At 46.9% G+C, this 22,192-nt stretch overlaps 2 protein-coding genes across 2 annotated transcripts in view; one reads left to right on the forward strand and one right to left on the reverse strand.

Annotated features, from left to right (window-relative positions):
• Nucleotides 1-22,192, reverse strand: part of LOC139552308 (astrotactin-2-like) — a 547,772-nt gene that overhangs the window by 99,396 nt on the left and 426,184 nt on the right. The window contains exons 15-17 of the mRNA XM_071363924.1: nucleotides 21,506-21,610; nucleotides 21,143-21,322; nucleotides 8,108-8,370 (exon numbers count right to left, since the gene is read on the reverse strand). Of these exons, the coding sequence (XP_071220025.1) occupies nucleotides 8,108-8,370; nucleotides 21,143-21,322; nucleotides 21,506-21,610 (548 nt within the window). The remainder of the gene's footprint in view (nucleotides 1-8,107; nucleotides 8,371-21,142; nucleotides 21,323-21,505; nucleotides 21,611-22,192) is intronic.
• On the forward strand, nucleotides 15,627-20,323 carry trim32 (tripartite motif containing 32). Its single transcript, XM_071363925.1, has 2 exons — nucleotides 15,627-15,941; nucleotides 16,844-20,323. The coding sequence occupies exon 2, from the start codon at nucleotides 16,855-16,857 to the stop codon at nucleotides 18,880-18,882; it is 2,028 nt and encodes a 675-aa protein (XP_071220026.1). The 5' UTR covers nucleotides 15,627-15,941; nucleotides 16,844-16,854; the 3' UTR covers nucleotides 18,883-20,323.

Below are 22,192 nucleotides of genomic sequence, written 5' to 3' on the forward strand. Positions count from 1 at the left end.
ATTGTTTGTACAGATGAACGTGTTACCTTCAGGCATTTGGAAATTGCTCCCAAGGATGAACCAGACTTGTGGAGGTTTACAAATTTTTTTCTGAGGTTTTGGCTGATTTCTTTTGATGTTCCCATGATGGCAAGCAAAGAGGCACTGAGTTTGAAGGTAGGCCTTGAAATACATCCACAGGTACACCTCCAATTGACTCAAATGATGTCAATGAGCCTATCAGAAGCTTCTAAAGCCATGACATCATTTTCTGGAATTTTCCAAGCTGTTTAAAGGCACAGTCAACTTAGTGAATGTAAACTTCTGACCCACTGGAATTGTGATACAGTGAATTATAAATTAAATTATCTGTCTGTAAACAATTGTTGGAAAAATGACTTGTGTCATGCACAAAGTAGATGTCCTAACCGACTTGCCAAAACTATAGTTTGTTAAAAATAAATTTGTGGAGTGGTTAAAAAACGAGTTTTAATGACTCCAACCTAAGTGTATGTAAACTTCCGACTTCAACTGTAGATTTAGGAGAGTATTTTTTCCCTCTTATAGGGCAATTCCGCCACTTTCAACCTCATATTCATAATCTCCAGCACCAAACCAGTGTCTACATATGTGAAAACAGAGTGGTTCTATGATCTGTGTTGAAAAAAAATATATGAAAAAACTGTGATTTTTAAAACCTGCAACGAGTTTCTAGCTCAAGGGACAGTATTCTTGTCACCGCGAATCGCATAGTGTTTGAAAATCATAGTTTTTAAAATGTTTTAACTTTTGATGGTATCATTGGGAAGACATTTTTTACTTTATATTTTTGTTGTTGTTGAGAAATTCAATTATGCACACTCCTCTCCACTTTGACCAGTGTGACATAGCTCTGCCGTTGGCCACAAGCAGTGTCCCCCCTTTCCTGCCCACGCCACCAAATCCTCTGACATCACACTAGCCAGTAGACAATGTAGCACCTGGTTTGGCTCAGTATGCAGAAAGCCATCACGTACAAGAAGAGCAGAGGATCATGGTGACCTCCTAGCATATTAATCTGTTTGGCTAATCTACGCCGGCCACATTACTGTCCATCTCCTCTGGCTAATTTGTGAAAACACTGGCCAGCTGGCCTGCACTATTGATTTATTGGAGGATCCGGGGTGGTGAGAGTCAGCGAGGAGCAGAATAGCAGGATAGCGGTGACAGCGGTGTGGTGTGGTGTGGGTGGCAAGGAGCCCTCTCCATCCTGTTAACAAAGGATAGAACATCTAGATCTCCAGTTTCTAGGAACTCCATCAAGTGGAGGACTTCCAGGAACTAGGGGACATTGGGGCCAACTGCAGGGTGGTTCACAGAAGGGTTGATGGGGGCTGGGGTGGCGGCTGGGTCACTAAGGAACCCTAACCCATATTGAGTTTCAAGAGAGTCAACCTGGTCTCAGGATGCTCTAAGCTAATTTGATCCAGGCTTAATGGCAACTTGAATGGCTCTGTGTTGTGGGTTTCCAGCCTCTTCGTGTTCAAATAAATCAATTTGGTAAAAAGCGGTGGCTTCACACTTTTTTCCCCCCGGTGACAAATTTGAGAAAGGGGTGGCCAGGTCTGTTGTCATAACCTTTCTTAGAGAGGCTTAGAGCTTATTGGATAAACTTGCAGCCTTGATGCACTTGGGGGTAAACCGTTTCCAGGGGGCATTTTTGAAGAGGAGAACGAAACAGTTTCCATTCAATTACACCGTCACCACCCACATCCCATCCCATCACCCACCCCAACTCCAGAAGGCACACAAAAAGTTGAGAGGCCGCCCCAGTAAACTCGTTAATTTTCCTCAAGCCCTGAGTTTAACAAGTTTAAGGAGACTGCATGAGTCAAACCTGGGTCTGCACCCGACCTTGTGCAGGAAACGCCATTTAGGAAAACAGAAAAGACATGTGGGGGGGTGGATGGTGGGAGTGTGGTGGGTGCGGAGGTTGGGGGGGGGGGGGGGGGGGGGGGTTGATTACTCAGCAAGATACACAGTGTTCTGAGTCATTAGCCTCACAGCCAATTTGTTCAATAGCTCTGCCATAATTCAATCAGGGCCATGCGGGACTCAGGCCTGCTGGCAACCTCCACTGGCATGAGTTTATTTATTTATCCATTGAGGTATTGGGCTCTGTCACTGAAACAGGGCCAGGGGAGGGTCCTTCTAGGGGGAGAGTAGCTAACTGCTTATAGTTAGGCTCCAAATACAGTAGGTAGGTATAGTCTCAGTGTGGGGTAGGATCTGGGGTTATGAAACATACATTCATAACAGGCCTGACTCAACACTTCCCCAAAGAGGTGGTGAGAGGTCTCTGTCATTATCTGACTGGGAGATAAACATCGTACATAACATGTAATGTAAAACCGCTTCAAAGATCATCTTTTTTTTCTCCCGTTTTCTTCGTCAAATCCTTAAACTAGCCCTGTCGTAATCGTAGCATTGAAGACAGAGTCGGAGAGTGACTTTTACTTTCTCTCAAAATGTTTTCCTGGAACCGTGTTGTTGAAGTGAGGAGGGCAGTGAATTCTGTTGTTTTAATCCTTTGCCCCATTGTTCCGGTAGGGCTGTTTTTCGAGGAAGCAGACATACGGATAATTCAAGATAGTAACACAATACCTGTCTACTTTTGTAATGGGCAGATCGAAATGGGAGGAACATGACAAGCCTTGCCATAGGCAGACAGCAGGGGCAGGGGCAGCGGAGGCAAGACGGCAGCTTGGCATTGAGAGCCGCAGGTAGTTTTGCATGGCTGAAGATACAAACTGGGTTTGTACACACAGGCACACAAGGGCAACATCCTTTCCTTTTTGCTTCACAATAAACAACCATGATTTCCCTTTGTTTAGTTATTGTAGCATCTTAGTGAACTCTTTTTGCGTGGCCGTCTTTTTCCAGGTGGGGGAGAGGTGTAGTCACAAGGCACAGTTTCAATCAGTGTACTGCCTTTATCGTGTAGTAGAGATGTATGGCCAGGCCGTTGTATCTGCTATGCTAATAGAAGCAGGAGTCTTTCAGAGAGCTGGCCAAGAGCAGCACTAGCTTGTCCCTGTAGGGTCGATGCATCAATACCAAGCTAATAATCCCGCTACCTCGGAGGGCCGACCCTCGCCAGTGACCCACCGCAGTCTGCTCCCCCCTGTCCCCAGAAGACTAGAAGGAGGAGAAAAATAGGACACTTTGCTCTTCCTCACGTTTATGTATCGACTGAGCCCACTAGGGGCCGTCTGCTATCGATTGTGCCTCTTTTCTTCGTGGCTGAGACAGGCGCTTGGTATGGGCGGCACGTATGGGCTGGGGTCTTTGTTGTTGTGCATGTGTGCGTGTGTGTTGCCAGTGCTATTGCTGCTGTGCTGCATGCTGTAATTTTAGTCAGGCAGGGTAATTAGATGCTTGACCGTTCTGGTCCCGGTGGAGGTGGTGGGGAACGGGTAGTGGTGTGTGCGCGCGTGTGTGTGTGCATTAGTGTGTGTGTGTGTGTGTGTGTGTGTGTGTGTGTGTGTGTGTGTGTGTGTGTGTGTGTGTGTGTGTGTGTGTGTGTGTGTGTGTGTGTGTGTGTGTGTGTGTGTGTGTGTGTGTGTGTGTGTGTGTGTGTGTGTGTGGCTACTCTGAAGAATCTAAAATCCCCAAAATATTTTGATTTGTTTAACACCTTTTTTGGTTACTACATGATTCCATATAAGTTATTTCATAGTTTTGATGTCTTCACCATTATTCTACAATGTAGAAAATAGTAAAAATAAAGAAAAAACCTTCAATGAGTAGGTGTAATATAACTTTTGACTGGTACTGGACATGCACGCACACATGCACCCACATGCACCCACCCACACACACACACACACACACCCACACACACACACACACACACACACACACACACACACACACACACACACACACACACACACACACACACACACACACACACACACACACACACACACACACACACACACACACACACACACACACACAGACAAACAAGTGCAGTGGACTTCCTAATTGCATCTCCCTCTCCTCAGATTGAGCCCAGCTGAGGGAAGATGGTGTAAACTAAATGTGAAGCGGAGCCAGACCCTCAGCTAAATCACCTTAGGGATGAGATTCCAAACATGACTAGCTTCCAGTATCTAATAATCAAAGGTTCCTCTCAAGGGGGAAACCTCACCCAAAACAGCAACACAGTCATGACAAGACAATACAGTTGAATCTACAGAAATTATACACAAACAAACACACGCACACGCACGCCCGCACGCACAAACACAACTCTTTGCATTTATCCCCACAAGAGGAGAACCATGACGTCACCTTTTTCTATTCTCCACACCACAGTGTATTTTAAATAGTGAAAGTTAACCCACTTACTCCACCTAGGGGGGATTTTGGTAACTACATCTACCAGGGTTGGGCTCAAATTGAATTGAAGGCAGTCAATTCAGAAAATTATTTGAATTTAAAATTCAGAAATGTTAAAACTCTTAAAATATTATTGAGAAGTGATTGAAAATAAATTCCCTTTTTCGATTATTGAATACAAATTTTTGTTTACTTCCTGATTTGACTGCTTTTAATTCAAAGCCCAACCCTGACATTACAGCCAAGCACAATTGTGTCAACTTCACTGTGGTAAAACAAAAATATCCTTATACTGTATACTATTATATTCTCAAAGCAGCCAAATTACAAATGGATGTGTGAATAAATGACATAAACTATACAAATATGTTTCCTGTTCTTGAATTTCCTGTACGGTTATTGCAAATGAACTTTCAGTTGAACCCTTTGACCAGATGGCACATCTATTTTTATCATTTTATTTTCCACTGAAATATCATTTTATTCTATAAAATTGCTTTAATTCATATTTACACTCAGTAAACTGTACTGTTGGCTTGACACGTCCACATATTCTAACGGCAGATTTCCTCCTCTTCGTCTGAAGAGGAGGTGTAGCAGGGATCGGACCAAGACGCAGCGTAGTAAGTGTCCATGTTTTAATATAATCAACTGAACAAGACACACATACAAAATAACAAAGTAACCTAACCGAAACAGTCCCGTGTGGCACAAACACTGACACAGGAAACAAACACCCACAAACCAACAGTGAAAACAGGCTACCTAAATATGGTTCCCAATCAGAGGCACCTGCCTCTGATTGAGAACCATATCAGGCCAAATGACAAACCTAAACATAGAAACACATAACATAGACTGCCCACCCCAACTCACGCCCTGACCATACTAACTAAAGACAAAACAAAGGAAAATAAAGGAAATAAGGTCAGAAACGTGACACATATCTCTCTATTTCCTCTCTGCCTTTCCCCCCCATTGATGTCATTCTGGACATGGCTGTCTCCCCAATCCCCCCATTGTCACCTATTCTTCACCCACCATCCTTCTCTCTCCCTTTCTCCTCTCCCCTCACCTCTGTGGTGACGTACAGTACCAGTCAAAAGCCTTAATGACAGTTTTGCACACTCTTGGCATTCTCTCAACCAGATTCATGAGGTAGTCACCTGGAACGCATTTAAATTAACATGTGTTCCTTGTTAAAAGTTAATTTGTGGAATTTCTTTCCTTAATGCGTTTGAGCGTTAAGAAAAACCCTTGAATGAGTAGGTGTGTCCAAACTTTTGACTGGTACTGTAGTTATTTATCAAACAGAGGACAGCTCCACATCGCCCCCTCTCTACCACCCACCTTTCCTTCATATATCTCCACTGCTTCCCTCATTCCTTCTCTCCATCTCTCTCCACTGCCTCCTTCCTTCTCAACATCCCTCTCCACTGCGCCCCTCCTTCATTCTCTCATCCCTCTCCACCGCCCCCCTACTTCCTTCTCTCATCCCTCTCCACCGCCCCCCTACTTCCTTCTCTCCATCCCTCTCAACCGCCCCGCTACTTCCTTCTCTCATCCCTCTCCACTGCCTTCCTCCTTCCTTCTCTCCATCCCTCTCCACCGCCCCCCTACTTCCTTCTTTCCATCCCTCTTCACCGCCTCCCTACTTTCTTCTCTCATCCCTCTTCACCGCCTTCCTCCTTCCTTCTCTCCATCCCTCTCCACCGCCCCCCTACTTCCTTCTCTCATCCCTCTCCACTGCCTTCCTCCTTCCTTCTCTCCATCCCTCTCCACCGCCCCCCTACTTCCTTCTTTCCCTCCCTCTCCACCGCCCCCCTACTTCCTTCTTTCCATCCCTCTTCACCGCCTCCCTACTTTCTTCTCTCATCCCTCTTCACCGCCTCCCTACTTTCTTCTCTCATCCCTCTCCACCGCCCCCTACTTCCTTCTCTCATCCCTCTCCACCGCCCCCTACTTCCTTCTCTCATCCCTCTTCACCGCCTTCCTCCTTCCTTCTCTCATCCCTCTCCACTGCCCCCCTACTTCCTTCTTTCCATCCCTCTCCACTGCCCCCCTACTTCCTTCTCTCATCCCTCTTCACCGCCTTCCTCCTTCCTTCTCTCATCCCTCTCCACTGCCCCCCTACTTCCTTCTTTCCATCCCTCTCCACTGCCCCCCTACTTCCTTCTCTCATCCCTCTCCACTGCCCCCCTACTTCCTTCTTTCCATCCCTCTCCACCGCCCCCCTACTTCCTTCTCTCATCCCTCTCCACCGCCCCCCTACTTCCTTCTTTCCATCCCTCTCCACCGCCCCCCTACTTCCTTCTCTCATCCCTCTCCACTGCCCCCCTACTTCCTTCTCTCATCCCTCTCCACCGCCCCCCTACTTTCTTCTCTCATCCCTCTCCACCGCCCCCTACTTCCTTCTCTCATCCCTCTCCACTGCCCCCCTACTTCCTTCTCTCATCCCTCTCCACCGCCCCCCTACTTTCTTCTCTCATCCCTCTCCACCGCCCCCTACTTCCTTCTCTCATCCCTCTCCACCGCCCCCTTACTTTCTTCTCTCATCCCTCTCCACCGCCCCCCTACTTTCTTCTCTCATCCCTCTCCACCGCCTCCCTACTTCCTTCTCTCCCTCCCTCTCCACCGCCCCCTACTTCCTTCTCTCATCCCTCTCCACTGCCCCCCTACTTCCTTCTCTCATCCCTCTCCACTGCCCCCCTACTTCCTTCCCTCATCCCTCTCCACCGCCCCCCTACTTTCTTCTCTCATCCCTCTCCACCGCCCCCTACTTCCTTCTCTCATCCCTCTCCACTGCCCCCCTACTTTCTCCTCTCATCCCTCTCCACTGCCTTCCTCCTTCCTTCTCTCATCCCTCTCCACCGCCCCCCTACTTCCTTCTCTCCCTCCCTCTCCACCGCCCCCCTACTTCCTTCTCTCATCCCTCTACACTGCCCCCCTACTTCCTTCTCTCCCTCCCTCTCCACCGCCCCCTACTTCCTTCTCTCATCCCTCTCCACCGCCCCCTACTTCCTTCTCTCATCCCTCTCCACTGCCTTCCTCCTTCCTTCTCTCATCCCTCTCCACCGCTCCCTACTTCCTTCTCTCATCCCTCTCCACTGCCTTCCTCCTTCCTTCTCTCATCCCTCTCCACTGCCCCCCTACTTCCTTCTCTCATCCCTCTCCACCGCCCCCCTACTTCCTTCTTTTTATCCCTCTTCACTGCCTCCCTACTTACTTCTTTCCATCCCTCTCCACTGCCTCCTACCTTCTCTCCATTCCTCTCCACTGCATCCTACCTTCTCTCCATCCCTCTCCACTGCTTCCTACCTTCTCTCCATTCCTATCCACTGCCTACTACCTTCTCTCCATTCCTCTCCACTGCATCCTACCTTCTCTCCACCCCTCTCCACTGCTTCCTACCTTCTCTCCATCCCTCTCCACTGCATCCTACATTCTCTCCATCCCTCTCCACTGTTCCCCTCCTTCCTTCTCTCCATTGCCTCTTTCCCCTCCATCCCTCACCTCTTTGGTGACGTAGTTCTGTACCAGACTATAGAGGGGTCTCCCCCCATCATCCCTATTCTTCTCTATTCTTCTCACCATCCTTCTCTCCCTCTGTTCCCCCCTCCCTTCATCTGTTCCTCATTCTACCCTCACTTATTTGGTGGTGTTGTCCTCTGTACCAGACAGTCCATCACCCTCCCTTCATCTCCCTGCCCCTTCATCCATCTCTCCCTCCATCCCCCCTCACCTCCTTAGTGACGTTGTCCTGCACCAGGTTGTAGAGGGGCACGATGCGGCTGACCTCCAGCAGGACAGGGATGGGCGAAGGCTGCTCGCGGCCTGCCTGACGGCACAGGTGGCAGGCCGACGGGCAGCTGCCCTTCTCTTCGCAGCGGATCTCCACGCCACTCACCAGGTCCTCTGTCAGCAGCTGGGTCTTCAGCAGCCCAGACAGGTAGCTGATGAAGGGCATGGACTTGAGCTCGCGCCTGCTTCCCTGGTCTGTCGCCTCTGGGAGATAGAGAGAAGGAGAGAGGGCAACTGAAAAACAGTCTATAGTCTAACATCAGATTTTATCAGTCCTAACCTTAATCATTAGGGACATGGAGAAATAGCTGACCCTGTGTCAGTGGTTGGGAGCAACATCTACCTATCCCAAAAAACACATTGTGTGAATGACAAGAGACTTTCCTTTTCGTTTAGCTTTATTTACACAGATTAGTCTCATTTTGAGATTAAATCTCTTCGCGAGAGACCTCATCATTGTTGATAGAACGGTGTCTGAACGACAAAGGACCAGAGCCAAACCCTAACACACGCAAACCTGCATCGAAGTACGTCCGCCACATGTCCTGAATCGCCCATAACACAGGGCTGACAGCTGCATTCACGTCTTCCTATCCACTCTGTCTCCACTCCCCCAAAACGGCTCATATCAAAATACACAGCCAGTGATAGGGGAGTTTCACATGGCCGCCTCACTCACATCACATGTGCCACCATCTGGATCTACTTTCTATTGAGGTAAAACAAAATAATCCCTCATTGTCATCAACTCCTCCACCGGGAATGAACGGAGGGTGATGACTTATTCCTGAAGTAGTGTAAATAAGCATTGTTTGATTTTCTCATCGACAGTGGGATTCTTGCGCATAACGTACCGAGCCAGTGGGCTAACAATGCTACGTTGGAAAGAAGTGAAACAGGGAGTCATGTTAATTGAGTGTTGAGTGTTTCCCTGGATGGAAGGGAGGATGGAGGCATGGAGGGAAGTATACAGCCATGTGTTGGGAAAGCAGCAGATGTGCTGTCTGTCTGTGTTGATGGGAGGAGAGACCGGACACACAGCAAATTTGCGATCAAAATTTTAACACCCACAGTGTTAAACGTAACACTTTCTTGTGTATATATAGCCCACCAAAATAGTGTTAAACTAACACTTTTTAAAGTGTTGATAAACTAACACCTGAAGAGTCCCTAAAACCATGGATGTTGCAAATTCCGACTACCATTAACATTTTATTGGCGCTGATGCTGTTACACAATCTCAGTGTTAGGGAATTAACACCTGTGGTGTTACAGTAATTTGTTTTTGCGTGTTTTTTGTTTTATCAATGTACGGTTTAAAGCCTTATTTGCATATTTATTTCCCAGGTTGCCTTTTGAGTGAATTTTAGAGGTACCTGTACCACACATGACTGTGTTTGCTAGTGACAGTGACATGTTTGTTGCAATCAATGGCTTTCATTCCTGTATTCTTCACCAAATGAGTCCCTAAGTTAATATTTTATCATAAAAAAATATATTTATGACAATCCATTACTTTTTTTTGACAATACCATACTTCGACAGCCTAGTTTTACTCACAGTGATTTGAAACTCCTGGTTTACATGCCCCATTGGCAAGTCATATTATGCTGGCTTGCAAAGTGTTCTATAATTCCTATTGGAATCCAGTCAGAGTTAGGATACGCCCTGACCTTAGAGATCTTTTTTATGTCTCTATTTTACTTTGGTCAGGGCGTGAGTTGGGGTGGGCATTCTATGTTTTGTGTTCTATGTTTTCTGTTTTGTGTTGCTGCACCTGACAGAACTACCCACCACCAAAGGACCAAGCAGCGTGGTGAAAGGGACTCCTGGACAGGTGAGCAGTGCTATCTGGAGTATGAGACAACCTGGGAGGAGATAGAGAGGTGGTTGGTCGACCCAGAGAGAGTGCCGGAGCCCGCCTGGGATTCTCTAGAACAGTGCGAGGAGGGATACTGGAGAATGGAGTTGGCGACACGAAAACGGCTGGCAAGGAAGCCCGAGAGGCACACGGGGAGTGTGGCAGAGTCAGGTAGTAGACCTGAGCCAACTCCTCGTGCTTACCGTGGCGAGCATGGGACTGGTCAGGCCCCGTGCTATGGGGTGATGCTCACGGTGTCGAGGCGGAGCATTCACAGGCCGGTGTGCTCGGTGCCAGCGTCCCGCATTTGCCGGGTGGAAGCTGGCATCCAGCCAGAACGAGTAGGGCCAGCTCTGCGCTCGGGACCGCCAGTGCGCCTCCACGGCCCAGTGTATCTGGTGACTCGGCCCAGGAAGAGGCCTCCTGGATGTCTCCCCAGCCTGGTGAGTCCTGTGCCTGCTCCCAGAGCCAGGTCTCCTGTGTGTCTCCCCAGCCCGGTGAGTCCTGTGCCTGCCTCCTGCCCGGAGCTGCCAGAGTCTCCCTCCTGTCCGGAGCTGCCAGAGTCGCCCTCCTGTCCGGAGCTGCCAGAGTCGCCCTCCTGTCCGGAGCTTCCAGAGTCGCCCTCCTGTCCGGAGCTGCCAGAGTCTCCCTCCTGCCCGGAGCTGCCAGAGTCTCCCTCCTGCCCGGAGCTGCCAGAGTCTCCCTCCTGTCCGGAGCTGCCAGAGTCTCCCTCCTGTACGGAGCTGCCAGAGTCTCCCTCCTGTCTGGAGCTGCCAGAGTCTCCCTCCTGTCTGGAGCTGCCAGAGTCTCCCTCCTGTCCGGAGCTGCCAGAGTCTCCCTCCTGTCCGGAGCTGCCAGAGTCTCCCTCCTGTCCGGAGATGCCAGAGTCTCCCTCCTGTCCGGAGATGCCAGAGTCTCCCTCCTGTCCGGAGCTGCCAGAGTCTCCCTCCTGTCCGGAGCTGCCAGAGTCTCCCTCCTGTCCGGAGCTGCCAGAGTCTCCCTCCTGTCCGGAGCTGCCAGAGTCTCCCTCCTGTCCGGAGCTGCCAGAGTCTCCTTCCTGTCCGGAGCTGCCAGAGTCGCCCTCCTGTCCGCTGCGAGGGTCCCCAGTCCGAGGTCGGCGGCGAGGGTCCCCGCTCCAGAGGCGCAATCTAAGTGGACCAAGCTTAAGGTGGAGCGGGGTCCACGTCCCGCACCAGAGCCGCCACCGCGGATAGATGCCCACCCAGACCCTCCCCTATAGGTTCAGGTTTTGCGGCCGGAGTCCGCACCTTTGGGGGGGTACTGTCACGCCCTGACCTTAGAGATCCTTTTTATGTCTCTATTTTGGTTTGGTCAGGGCGTGAGTTGGAGTGGGCATTCTATGTTTTGTGTTCTATGTTTTCTATTTCTGTGTGTTTGGCCGGGTGTGGTTCTCAATCAGAGGCAGCTGTCTATCGTTGTCTCTGATTGAAAACCATACTTAGGTAGCCTTTTCCCACCTGTGTTTTGTGGGTAGTGTCACGTTCTGACCTTTATTTCCTTTGTTTTGTCTTTATTTAGTATGGTCAGGGCGTGAGTTGGGGTGGGCAGTCTATATGTGTTTTTCTATGTTGGGGTTTTGAGTTCGGCCTGGTATGGTTCTCAATCAGAGGCCCCTCAATCGTTGTCCCTGATTGAGAATCATACTTAGGTAGCCTGGGTTTCACTTTTGGTTTGTGGGTGTTTGTTTCCGTGTGAGTGTTTGTTGCCACACGGTACTGTTTCGGTTTCGTTCATGTTCACATTTATTGTTTTGTATTTCATATTGTTCAGTTTATGTTTTAAAATAAACGTTATGGACACTTACCACGCTGCGCATTGGTCTTCTGATCCTTCAAACTTCTCCTCCTCAGATGAGTTCCATTACCTAACCTGTACACTTTTGCTGCACAGGATCAATGCCGTGGTTGACTATGAGTGAATGATTTGCAGCCATAGTCTCTAATTGTTTGCTATTAAGAGGCCTACAGGTTTACTCCAACTGCAGAGCAAATAATTGACTCAGTCATATCCGTCTCATATCCAGACTTCTAGGAAAAGGTCTGCGCTAGAGCTGAATCAACAGGCGGAGGAGAACACCAGGCAGGGCCAGAGGTGAGATGTATTAGCTAGCTACACCCCTAACCAAAGGCCAAACTCACACAGTTTGTGCTAGCTACATTTTACCAGAGGAGGAAAGGGGGAAAACATTTAAGTGACTTATTTATTATTCTTATTTTCAATGACAGCCTAGGAACAGTGGGTTAACTGCCTTGTTCAGGGGCAGAACAACAGATTTTTACCTTGTCAGCTCTGGGATTCGATCTTGCAACCTTTCAGTTCCTAATCCAATACTCTAACCACTAGGCTACCTGCCGCCCCGATAGAGTAATTAGCAGCAGCTTAGGGTAAAAGTCATTTAAAAGATTTCACATTATTCATTTCCAAATTATTCATTTTCTGCAATGCATTTAATCATATTGAATAGAGCAGCCTTCGGGAATATTTTACAGAACAAAAAGAAAATGTACAGCGCGTGAACTTAATCAGCATGTGTGTCCGTTCTTAAACTCACTAGTCTCGCATTCTCTCTCGACGGCTCTTTAAAAGGCGAGCCAAGGACAAAGCTTGTTATGCCTTCTGCTTCCATTCCTCATACACGCAAACACATTCTGAGCTGGACTCTCTCACAGAACATCTGTGAAAAATAGCTTCCACTGGAGCAGGTGGGGAAAAAGCTTAAATGTAACGCGGGTGCAGATTATCTGACATTTTAGTGACAGAGTTCAGTGACAGAGTTCCAAATTAATCTTCTACGCAAAAACAAACATTCCACTACCACAAGGAATCACCACCCATATACTGTAACACCAGCTCAAATGAGATATATACACTGTAGTAAAAATGTAAAATACAGAGGTGAGAAGCGTGACAGTCAATAAATTCCCTCTTTCATTCAACACATGCAAGTGTGTGAGATATACGTCATCAGACAGTGTATATGTGTAGTTTGATAATAGGCTGATGTTGTGGTGAGACTGTGGGCTCCAAACACAGACCCAGCTGCAGAGCAGAGAGAGTGTGAAAGGACTGGAGTAGTGAAAGGGGAGGGATACTCTCCTCCATATCCTATGTAAACAAGCTCAAGGGGTGGCCCTAAGAGCCCAATTACACGCACTTCTTGAGTCAACACAGACACAGAAAGGAGCTGTCATCACTTGGCCCACGCAATAAAGCCCTGTGATTATCCCAGGTTTACTGCAGGCTTCGCAGGGCTGCTCACATCACAGCCGTCTGCGTTACTTCCTTCCCCTTCCACTTCACCCGTAAGCCTGCGACAATCATTTCTGACAGTTAATATTAATCCCAAAGTTTTAGATGGGATTGAGAGGTGACAACTGGACACTGGATAACACAGCCCTTATGCATTAATTACAGGTGTGTAGGAGGCTTACAACTGTGTAAAATGCTATTTTGTCTGGATTCTACAGAAAATGTATCAATGGGTAGCTTAAATTGATTTGGGAGACTAGCAGTGAAGATGTTGTGTTTTATATTTGGGCAATCTGTAAAACAGACAGTTAATATATAAAGGATGTGTTTGTGTCTGTTTCTCTCCTTCTCCGGTGTCTCTCTCTTGCCCCTCCAACGTCCTGACGGGCTGTGGCCGATGAAGGACGGCACGGGTTGCTATGACTACTCAAAGGGCACGGACTGCACGGACGGCTTCAACGGGGGCTCTCTCTACCTCTCTCCGTCTCTCCCTCTCTCTAAATAATGAGTCTTTGTTGATACAGTGCATTCTTAGAAACTACACTCTGGTCATGATCGTGGCCCTGGCAACACCAGCAACGTGTCAGATATCTCAGTGCTAATTTCACACAGATGTTGTCAGATTGTTAGTGTTGGCATTGTTATTATTGCCCCATAAAATATCTCTGTTCAGGAGTTTTTTGACATGCAATTTGGCCTTTGTAACTACTCTGGTACTCGTCAAGATCATATCCCCTATTTATTCTCCTCAGTCAGTTGATTTCTGCATTTTCTTAGTTAAAATGCAAGATCAAGGGAAATTGCAATGAAATACACACATGGTGAGGAGGGAGAGACACAGAGAGAGAGGGTGCATCTCAGTAGTATAAAGTGAGTAGCTACATCCCCTCGTCTAGCCTACTCTCCATCTGAATCAATCCGGGTTGTGGGTGGAAGCAATATAGTAGAAGCCATGAACTAAACACTGATTGATGCAAAAGTCCCCGAAAATATTCAAAACTAAAACAAAGTGCTGTTGAAGTTTTTGTTTTCTCCCAAGGCCCATTGTGTCAGATGAATATATGTAGACAGTGATTTTTAGGTAAGCAAAGATAACTCATTCTTCCTAAATACCACAATATCAATATGGCACAGCTGCAGCACAATCACAGCAACAGCACAAAAGGTTTCTGTTCTGTGAGTCAAAAGCCTATTGTCTTTACAAATGCCTTGATAAATTGAAAATATATTTTAAGCTTACTGAGAATGTTTAGAGAAAACATTTTAATGCATAGCTAAAGCAAGCATATAGCCTATCCTTTTTCATTTCCATTTACCTTTTAGTTATGCATAGGTTAACATTATGATTGCGTTATGAAAATCTTCAAATTGCGAATTAACTTTTAATTTATATTAATGTGCAGGTAGTTCATTTTCTGAACTGCAATTTGTTTGTTGTTGTATTTATTAGTATCCTCATTACCCCATTAGCAGCTACTCTTCCTGGCATCCAACAGGGCTAAAATAATTACATCACAACAAAACACAACAACCACCTACATCATAAATAAAACAATACATCATACAAGGTATTATTTCATTATTACTCTATTATTACAACCCTGTAGCTCACTACAAATACATTTTGTAATAAGACCTTTGCTGCCATCTAGGGGTCAGCTGATATACTATTTTCCATGGGCTGCAGCATCTGCACACATCTGCCCATGACTGTATATAACTGTAGGCTACTGCTAGAGATGGATACTTTTCACGGGTTTAAAGGATATGTCTTCTTACTGTCCTCATTTATTTTTTATCCTGTTACTACAGGATGTAAGAGCATTGTATTACATTTCATGGAAGGCATGTCTATAAATCCTGCATTGCTCTCAAATGGCCCACATCATTTCATGATAAATGATTTGAGTTGGGATAATTGAATAATTAATTTTCTGGTACAGGATTTTAAGAGGTGTACCGTTTTTCAGAAAGGAGGAATCAAAATCAAAATCAAATGATGTATAATGCAATGCCCATGACATTAGAATAATATATTTTCTTTGCTAAAACTAGAGAGTGTTGTATTGTACTAATAAACCGACATTCCATTTTATAATAGCTACATTATTTAATACATGATCTTATGAAACTTAATTTCCCATATAACCCTGTATAAAATAATTCCAAACTGATTGACTAAAAATAACTGCCAACCACTTTGGGACCCTGTCCCAGATGCAGATGTAAGAGCCAATGAAAATAGAGGTGGTTGGAAAATAACGCCTCGATCCCACCCACAGTATTTTGCGCCAAATGGTACGTAGCATCATCTGGATACGTGTGCAATGAAAGTTCAACATTCGCTTTCTGCTACAATTTCTGTGAAGCCGTCTACACATACAGTTTGTTGCATACGTTCGATAAATCCAACGTATGCACCACACATAATGTACCACAACTGCCTCTGCAACGCAATGCTGCTAGGCAAACGCAGCGTTCCATTGGAAATTAATGTACTTCTGATGTACCAAAATACTGTCGGTGTGATCGAGGCGTAAATATTACGTAAAGTTACGTCAACACCGCAGTCTCGCTACAGTAGCAGCAGCAGCACACCCACTGAACGCCCCTGTACCACGACAGATCTGACATTGAAACCAAGGTAAGATGTTATGCTAGTTTAAGATGTCAACCCAAGAAAACTAGACCTTTAGGATCATAGCATGTATATACTTGACTTTCAAAATCCACTCGATCATGAATTCTTACGTGACTGCTCCAAACTGGAAGTCACACCGCGATTTGGGGAGGCCTCCCACTGCAAGCTGCCTAACATAGCTCGCACTAGCATCAGCAAACAACATGCCACGAGATTATCAATTATTCATTGTGTGTAGTACAACTGTGCAGAAATGCGTCGTCTGCATGCAAATAACTGACCATGCTGTTGTCATTTGCATTGGCCATGTAGTGACAGCTTGATTTGAGAAATATCCGTTATGCTAACGTTAGCTAACTTGCTAGCTAACAACAGCTAGCATTTAGCTAACATATTGATAGTTCAATAACACAAACGTCGCAGCATTCGTATAGCTATGTAGCGAACTAGTTAGTTAGCGTAGATAAGCAAGTAAGTCAGTTGTTAGATAAATGTGGTAATGAGAAGTGGTATCACTACTTGAAAGCAGGCTAGCTTCATCTGTTGAATGATAGATTGCTGCTGCTTGTGCTACACTCCCCTTAATTATATGACCAGCTAAAGTGCACTGTATCAGTTACAGTAAGTATACGTTTAAGTTTCGCACAGTGGAGTTTCTCCTTCCAATGTTCCTGAGAGGTGACTCTGGTAACTAGAGTCTAGTAGTTCATTACTCGTGGTCAAAATACAATGCACCATTAGAGGAATGGTAATGATTATTCAGCCATTTTAATGAGAAATCATGACAAAGCATCTTTACTCTGCTTGTTATAAGTTGTTAGCAATGCAACCTCTTTCCAACATAAGTAATTGTCATTGATACTTTGAGTAGGGAATCATTTCCATTTTTAATCCTCTCCTCACAGGTGTGAACACGATGGCGGCAGCTTTGCCGGCTCTGGACCCGGACCTGCTACGGGAGGTCCTGGAGTGCCCCATCTGCCTGGAGACTTACAACCAGGAGCAGCTGCGGCCCAAGCTCTTGCAGTGTGGCCACACCGTGTGCAGACAGTGTCTGGAAAAGCTGCTGGCTAGCACCATTAACGGCGTGCGATGCCCCTTCTGCAGCAGGGTCTCCCGCATGAGCAGCATCTCCCAGCTGGCCGACAACCTCACTGTGCTCAAGATCCTGGACTGTGCCAGCTCCTGCACCACCGCCGGCGCCCTCATGTGCAAGACCTGCCGCAACCGCCTACCCCGACAGTACTGCCTAGACTGTGGCACGGTGCTCTGCGACCTCTGCAAGGGTGAGGGCCACCAGCAGCAGGGCCACACCGTCCAGCCCATCCGGGCGGTCGCTGAGCAGCGCCGGAAGGACCTGGGTGGTAAGCTGGCATCCCTCCGCGAAGCCATGGACCACATCCAGAAAAAGAGGGCAGCTATTGACAGTCTGACAAAGAACATGCGGGTAAAGTACCGGGCAGTGCAGCAGGAGTACGCCCGGGCTGAGCTGCGTCTGCAGGAGGAGCTGGGGCGCCAGCGGCGGGCCTTCGCTGCCTCCATGGCCGAGGTGGAGAAGCTTAACAGTCAGATCCTGGAGGAGCAGACATACCTGCTGAACCTGGCCGAGGTGCAGGTGGTGTCCCGCTGCGACTACCTGACCATGCAGGTGAAGCAGAGTGACATTGCACTGTTGGAGGACGGAGGGGTGAAGGACGAGGAGGAGCTGGACCTAAGGAGCAGCCTGGAACTGCCTACTCTGATCAAGCTCCAGGACCCTGAGCTGGTGACTACGGAGCACCCCGAGGCCCTGGACGTGGCCCAGCTCACCACCAAACCCTGCACCGTCAACACTGATGAGGATGAGGGGATGCTGGAGTTGGGGGTTGGTGCCATGTGCAGGGCTGCAGGGGCGGTCGGGGACCTGTACAGAGACATTGATATAGTAATGCCTGTAGATGAGGCCGTGTGTGCCTCACCGGGCAGCTTTAAATCCAAGTCCATGGATGAAGGGGGGCCCTCCTCTCCCGGTGATGCCAGGGTTGGCTCGGGGCCACAGCACTGCCAGTTTGTAAAAAAGATGGGTTGCAAGGGTAACCTGCCGGGGATGTTCAACCTGCCAGTTAGCATCTGCGTCACCTCACAAGGTGAGGTCCTGGTGGCTGACCGGGGCAACTACCGCATCCAGATCTTTAACCGCAAAGGCTTCCAGAGGGAGATCCGCCGCAACCCCAGCAGCATCGACAACTTCGTCCTGAGCTTCCTGGGTGCTGACCTGCCCAACCTCATCCCGCTGTCCATCGCTATCACGCCTCAGGGCCTTATCGGGGTCACCGACAACTACGACAACTCGGTCAAGGTATACACCACCGACGGCCACTGCGTGGCCTGCCACAAGAATCAGCTGATCAAGCCGTGGGGCATCGCCGCCATGCCCTCGGGTCAATTCGTGGTGTCTGACGTGGAGGGCGGCAAGCTCTGGTGCCTGGCGGTGGATCGCAACGTGGGTGTGGTCAACTACAACCGCCTATGCTCGGCCGTGCGGCCCAAGTTCGTGACGTGCGACGCAGCAGGCACCGTCTACTTCACCCAGGGGTTGGGCCTGAATATTGAGAACCGCCACAACGAGCACCACCTAGAGGGGGGTTTCTCCATCGGCTCGGTGGGCACGGATGGCCAGCTGGGCAAACAGCTCAGCCACTTCTTCTCGGAGACTGAGGACTTCCGTTGCATCACGGGCATGTGCGTGGACGCAAACGGGGACCTTTTGGTGACAGACAGCGGCAGGAAGGAGATCCTGCAGTTCCCCAAAGAGGGCGGCTTCAACGTGCTCATCCAGGAGGGACTGACGTGCCCTGTGGGCGTGGCCGTCACACAGAAAGGACAGCTGATGGTGCTGGACTGCTGGGACCACTGTGTAAAAGTCTACACGTACCTACAGAGGAGACGCTCCTCCACCTGCTAGGGACTAAGAAACTACAAATCTAGTGTGTGTATGGGGGTGTGTGTAGAGACGGTGGTGAACTGTTGATCTGTCACTTTAAAATAAATGGCTTCATTCCAAACAACTCATGCTCTTCCGTGATCTGATCTCTGGTCAGTGCTTAGCAGGTCATATAATGAGCCCATATTCTAATCACTGATCCCTGGTCAGTCCGTGGGACTGGCTAGGAGCAGACTGGAACCAAGCCTGTGTCTATCTAACATTTGAGCTGCCTCTGTTGATTTTTATGAATCACAGCACTAAAGACCGCAATAATGCATCAGTGTTGTCACTTTGGGGGTGGAGGAAGCCGGTATGTCAATCAACGTGTGAAATTGTTATATTTTAATTGATGTACTATACAAAAGAGGAGATTTATTAGAATTTCTAAGCCTAATGACGTGGCAAGAAAATAAATTGCTAAAATGAATTGCGCTTACAGGCCTTATCGGTTTAGAAGGAATGTCTAATCGAAAACTTCTCAAATGTAAAGGATGGGATCATGGACATGATCACTATAACCCAGCCATCAATAAAACGTATATCATGTAGTTCAAGTTGCTGACTGGAGTGTTGGACTCCCAGGGGGTTCCATCTTCAACCTACAAATGAGTGAAGTTACATGTAGACACAGATCTAGGATCAGCTTACCCTCCCTTAACTTGAACCATTAGTGGGGGAACTTCTTCCTATTCTGTAACTTCCAATCACATATCCAGGGATTGCATTGTGCTATAATAATGGACATCCTTTATTAATCTGAGGCAAAGAAAAAATACAGATGAGTACATAGGTGAAATTCTGGTAATTTATTGTGAAACCATGTTTTTTGAATCACCAAAGGATTTAAATGCAATATATTGTGGTAGACAGCATGCTAACCATGTCACTGCAATAGTCTCTCACTACAAAATAGTTTCTAAAATGATCACCACAGGTAGGCCTATTCCATGCTTAACTGACATATCACACTACTTATATTTTAAGCCTAACTGACAAATCACTACAGATATTCCAAATCTATTACATTTACAATATAAAAAGGCATAAAATGCTATAAAAATCAAGTGTCCTTGTTTCAATGTGATGAACAGCAAAACTGTTGCTCTGTCTAAATGTGATTTCATTCACTGGACTTAACTGGAGAGATTCCTTTTCATGTAATTTCCTATTTCCTCTTAGTTAAAAAAAAAAATATATATATATATATACACACTACTGGGTCTTCTTGATGTTCTGTTTCTGTGCATTATGTGTGTTGAATCAACCTGTGTCTTTCAGAAGTTTGGCCTTCGGTGGAGGCAGTGACTTTACAGTATGTGTTACTATCGCATTAGATGAGTTTCTGCGTAACTTGAGTCTCAATTTCATGTTTGTAATGTTAATTATCTATTGAGTGCAATAAACCCAACATTGATCAAGATCTGCATGTTGTGGTTTCAGATTTATTGTAGATGACACTGGCTGTTGGGGAAATGTAAAAAATGTGGGGTGACTGGTAGCCTAGCGGTTAGAGCGTTGGGCCAGTAACCGAATCATTGCTGGTTCAAATAACTGAGCTGACAAATTGAAACATATCTGTGCCATTGAGAAACTTTCTCCAGGGGCGCCGTACTATTATGGCTGACCCTGAAAAACAACACATTTCACTGCACCTCTCTGGTCAATAGCCCTTTGTACTATAAGCCTACCTGTGGTAAATTCTTTGGAAGTATCTGCAGTGCAGCAAATGCATTTATTCAAAGCATGTCTCTTTGTATTCCAGTGTTTACAATGCATACTTTGAACCTATTTATTTGGTAAAACATTAAACATCCTTTTCATGCTATCCACAGCCCTCACCCAGTCAGTAACAGACCAATTCCATTGTGAAGTTCTCAGTGGTGCAGCATAGTACAGTACAAAAGCCCCTTCAGGTCTTGCCTCATTTTTCTGTTGCAGGAAAAACTGAATTATGAAATGCAACTGAAGGAATTCTGAGAGGCTATTCTCTCTGCTTTGTCTCAGGAGCAATGGCCACTTATAAAATCAGGAATCATGTCTGTCATGCTATGAATCATATCTCTATCTGCAGCGTCCTGAACGTTGCACCATATTGAATAAGCCCCACTTTTGCTCTTTTGTCTGGGATTTAATTAACCAATTAAGACTATTGATAGTCCACTCACCTGGATCCCTGGGTCTAAATTGATCACTGATGGGACACCTGCATTACATGTAGCTTCCCCCTCTCCCTGCTCACCTTTCTGGTACTGTAGCCAGAGCTGCTGCTGGGCCTTCTTGTTGGGGAAGTAGATGGTGCAGCTGAGCTCGGAGCCGTACAGGGCCTCAGACACATAATGGCTGCCGTACTGCTGGATGAAGGACAGCAGCTCCTCTCTGGTGCTCTCTGCAGTCAGCGTCTTCAAAACCTTGGAGAAACCTGGGAACCGTGGAGGGGAAATAATATGGAACAAATTGAATTGTAGTTATAGCTGAAGCAAAAAAAAATGGTTTTGTAAATGCTATATGATTTACTGTATGTGTTTTCCGTGCAGTATGATAGTTTAGCAGTGGTAAGCTTTTAAAATAGTGGAATATATGACAGTAAATTGACACTTCATACCTGTAGACAAGGTGATGGCGCTGAGCTTGACTTTGTACAGGTTGCTCCTCACTCTCCACTGCTGAACCATAGGATAGCCCATAGCCTCATTAAACTGGGCATCGCCTGCAATGGACATAGACACATATATATAGTCATGAATTACTTCCACAATTTTAGTAGGCCCAAATTTTTTTTCATGCATTGAAAGCTATGGATAATTTGTGTCAGAGTTTCAGTTACACAGGCACATTTGTAACTGTCTGAAGTGCATTAGCTAGCTTTGTTTCTCTTTCACACAAACACTGTCTGTGTACAGTGTGTATCCTGTTGTTTCCAACAACACTATTTGTCTCGGCACGAAAGTTCCCACCCCATGCGCAATAAATGGCAGACGGCCGCAATAGCTCCAATTGAATTTCCAGCATTAAGGCGTGAGCAATCTCACCTCCGTAATTGCATTACCAAACTATCATATGAGTCTGGGTCAGCACAGGGTCATTAGAACACAGGAGTGACGAGAACAACAACAGAATTCCCACTTAAACCTAAATCATGTATTTATCCCCAGTTGTGTTCGGAGAAGGGTAGCAGACCCTTCTGGAAACTAGTCACAGGTCAACAAGAAGCAAAGTGCTGCAGCCAATTCAGCTAATGGACGGAGGGAGTAGTCCTGAGCTGCGGTTTCAAGCCAACTGAGTAGTCACG

This window comes from Salvelinus alpinus, chromosome 24, assembly GCF_045679555.1.
Source record: "Salvelinus alpinus chromosome 24, SLU_Salpinus.1, whole genome shotgun sequence".
Taxonomy (NCBI): domain Eukaryota; kingdom Metazoa; phylum Chordata; class Actinopteri; order Salmoniformes; family Salmonidae; genus Salvelinus; species Salvelinus alpinus.

What these genes read in the sequence shown, in the direction of transcription:
- trim32 (XM_071363925.1), top strand. Translation starts at nt 16,855, where the DNA reads ATGGCGGCAGCTTTGCCGGCTCTGGACCCGGACCTGCTACGGGAGGTC.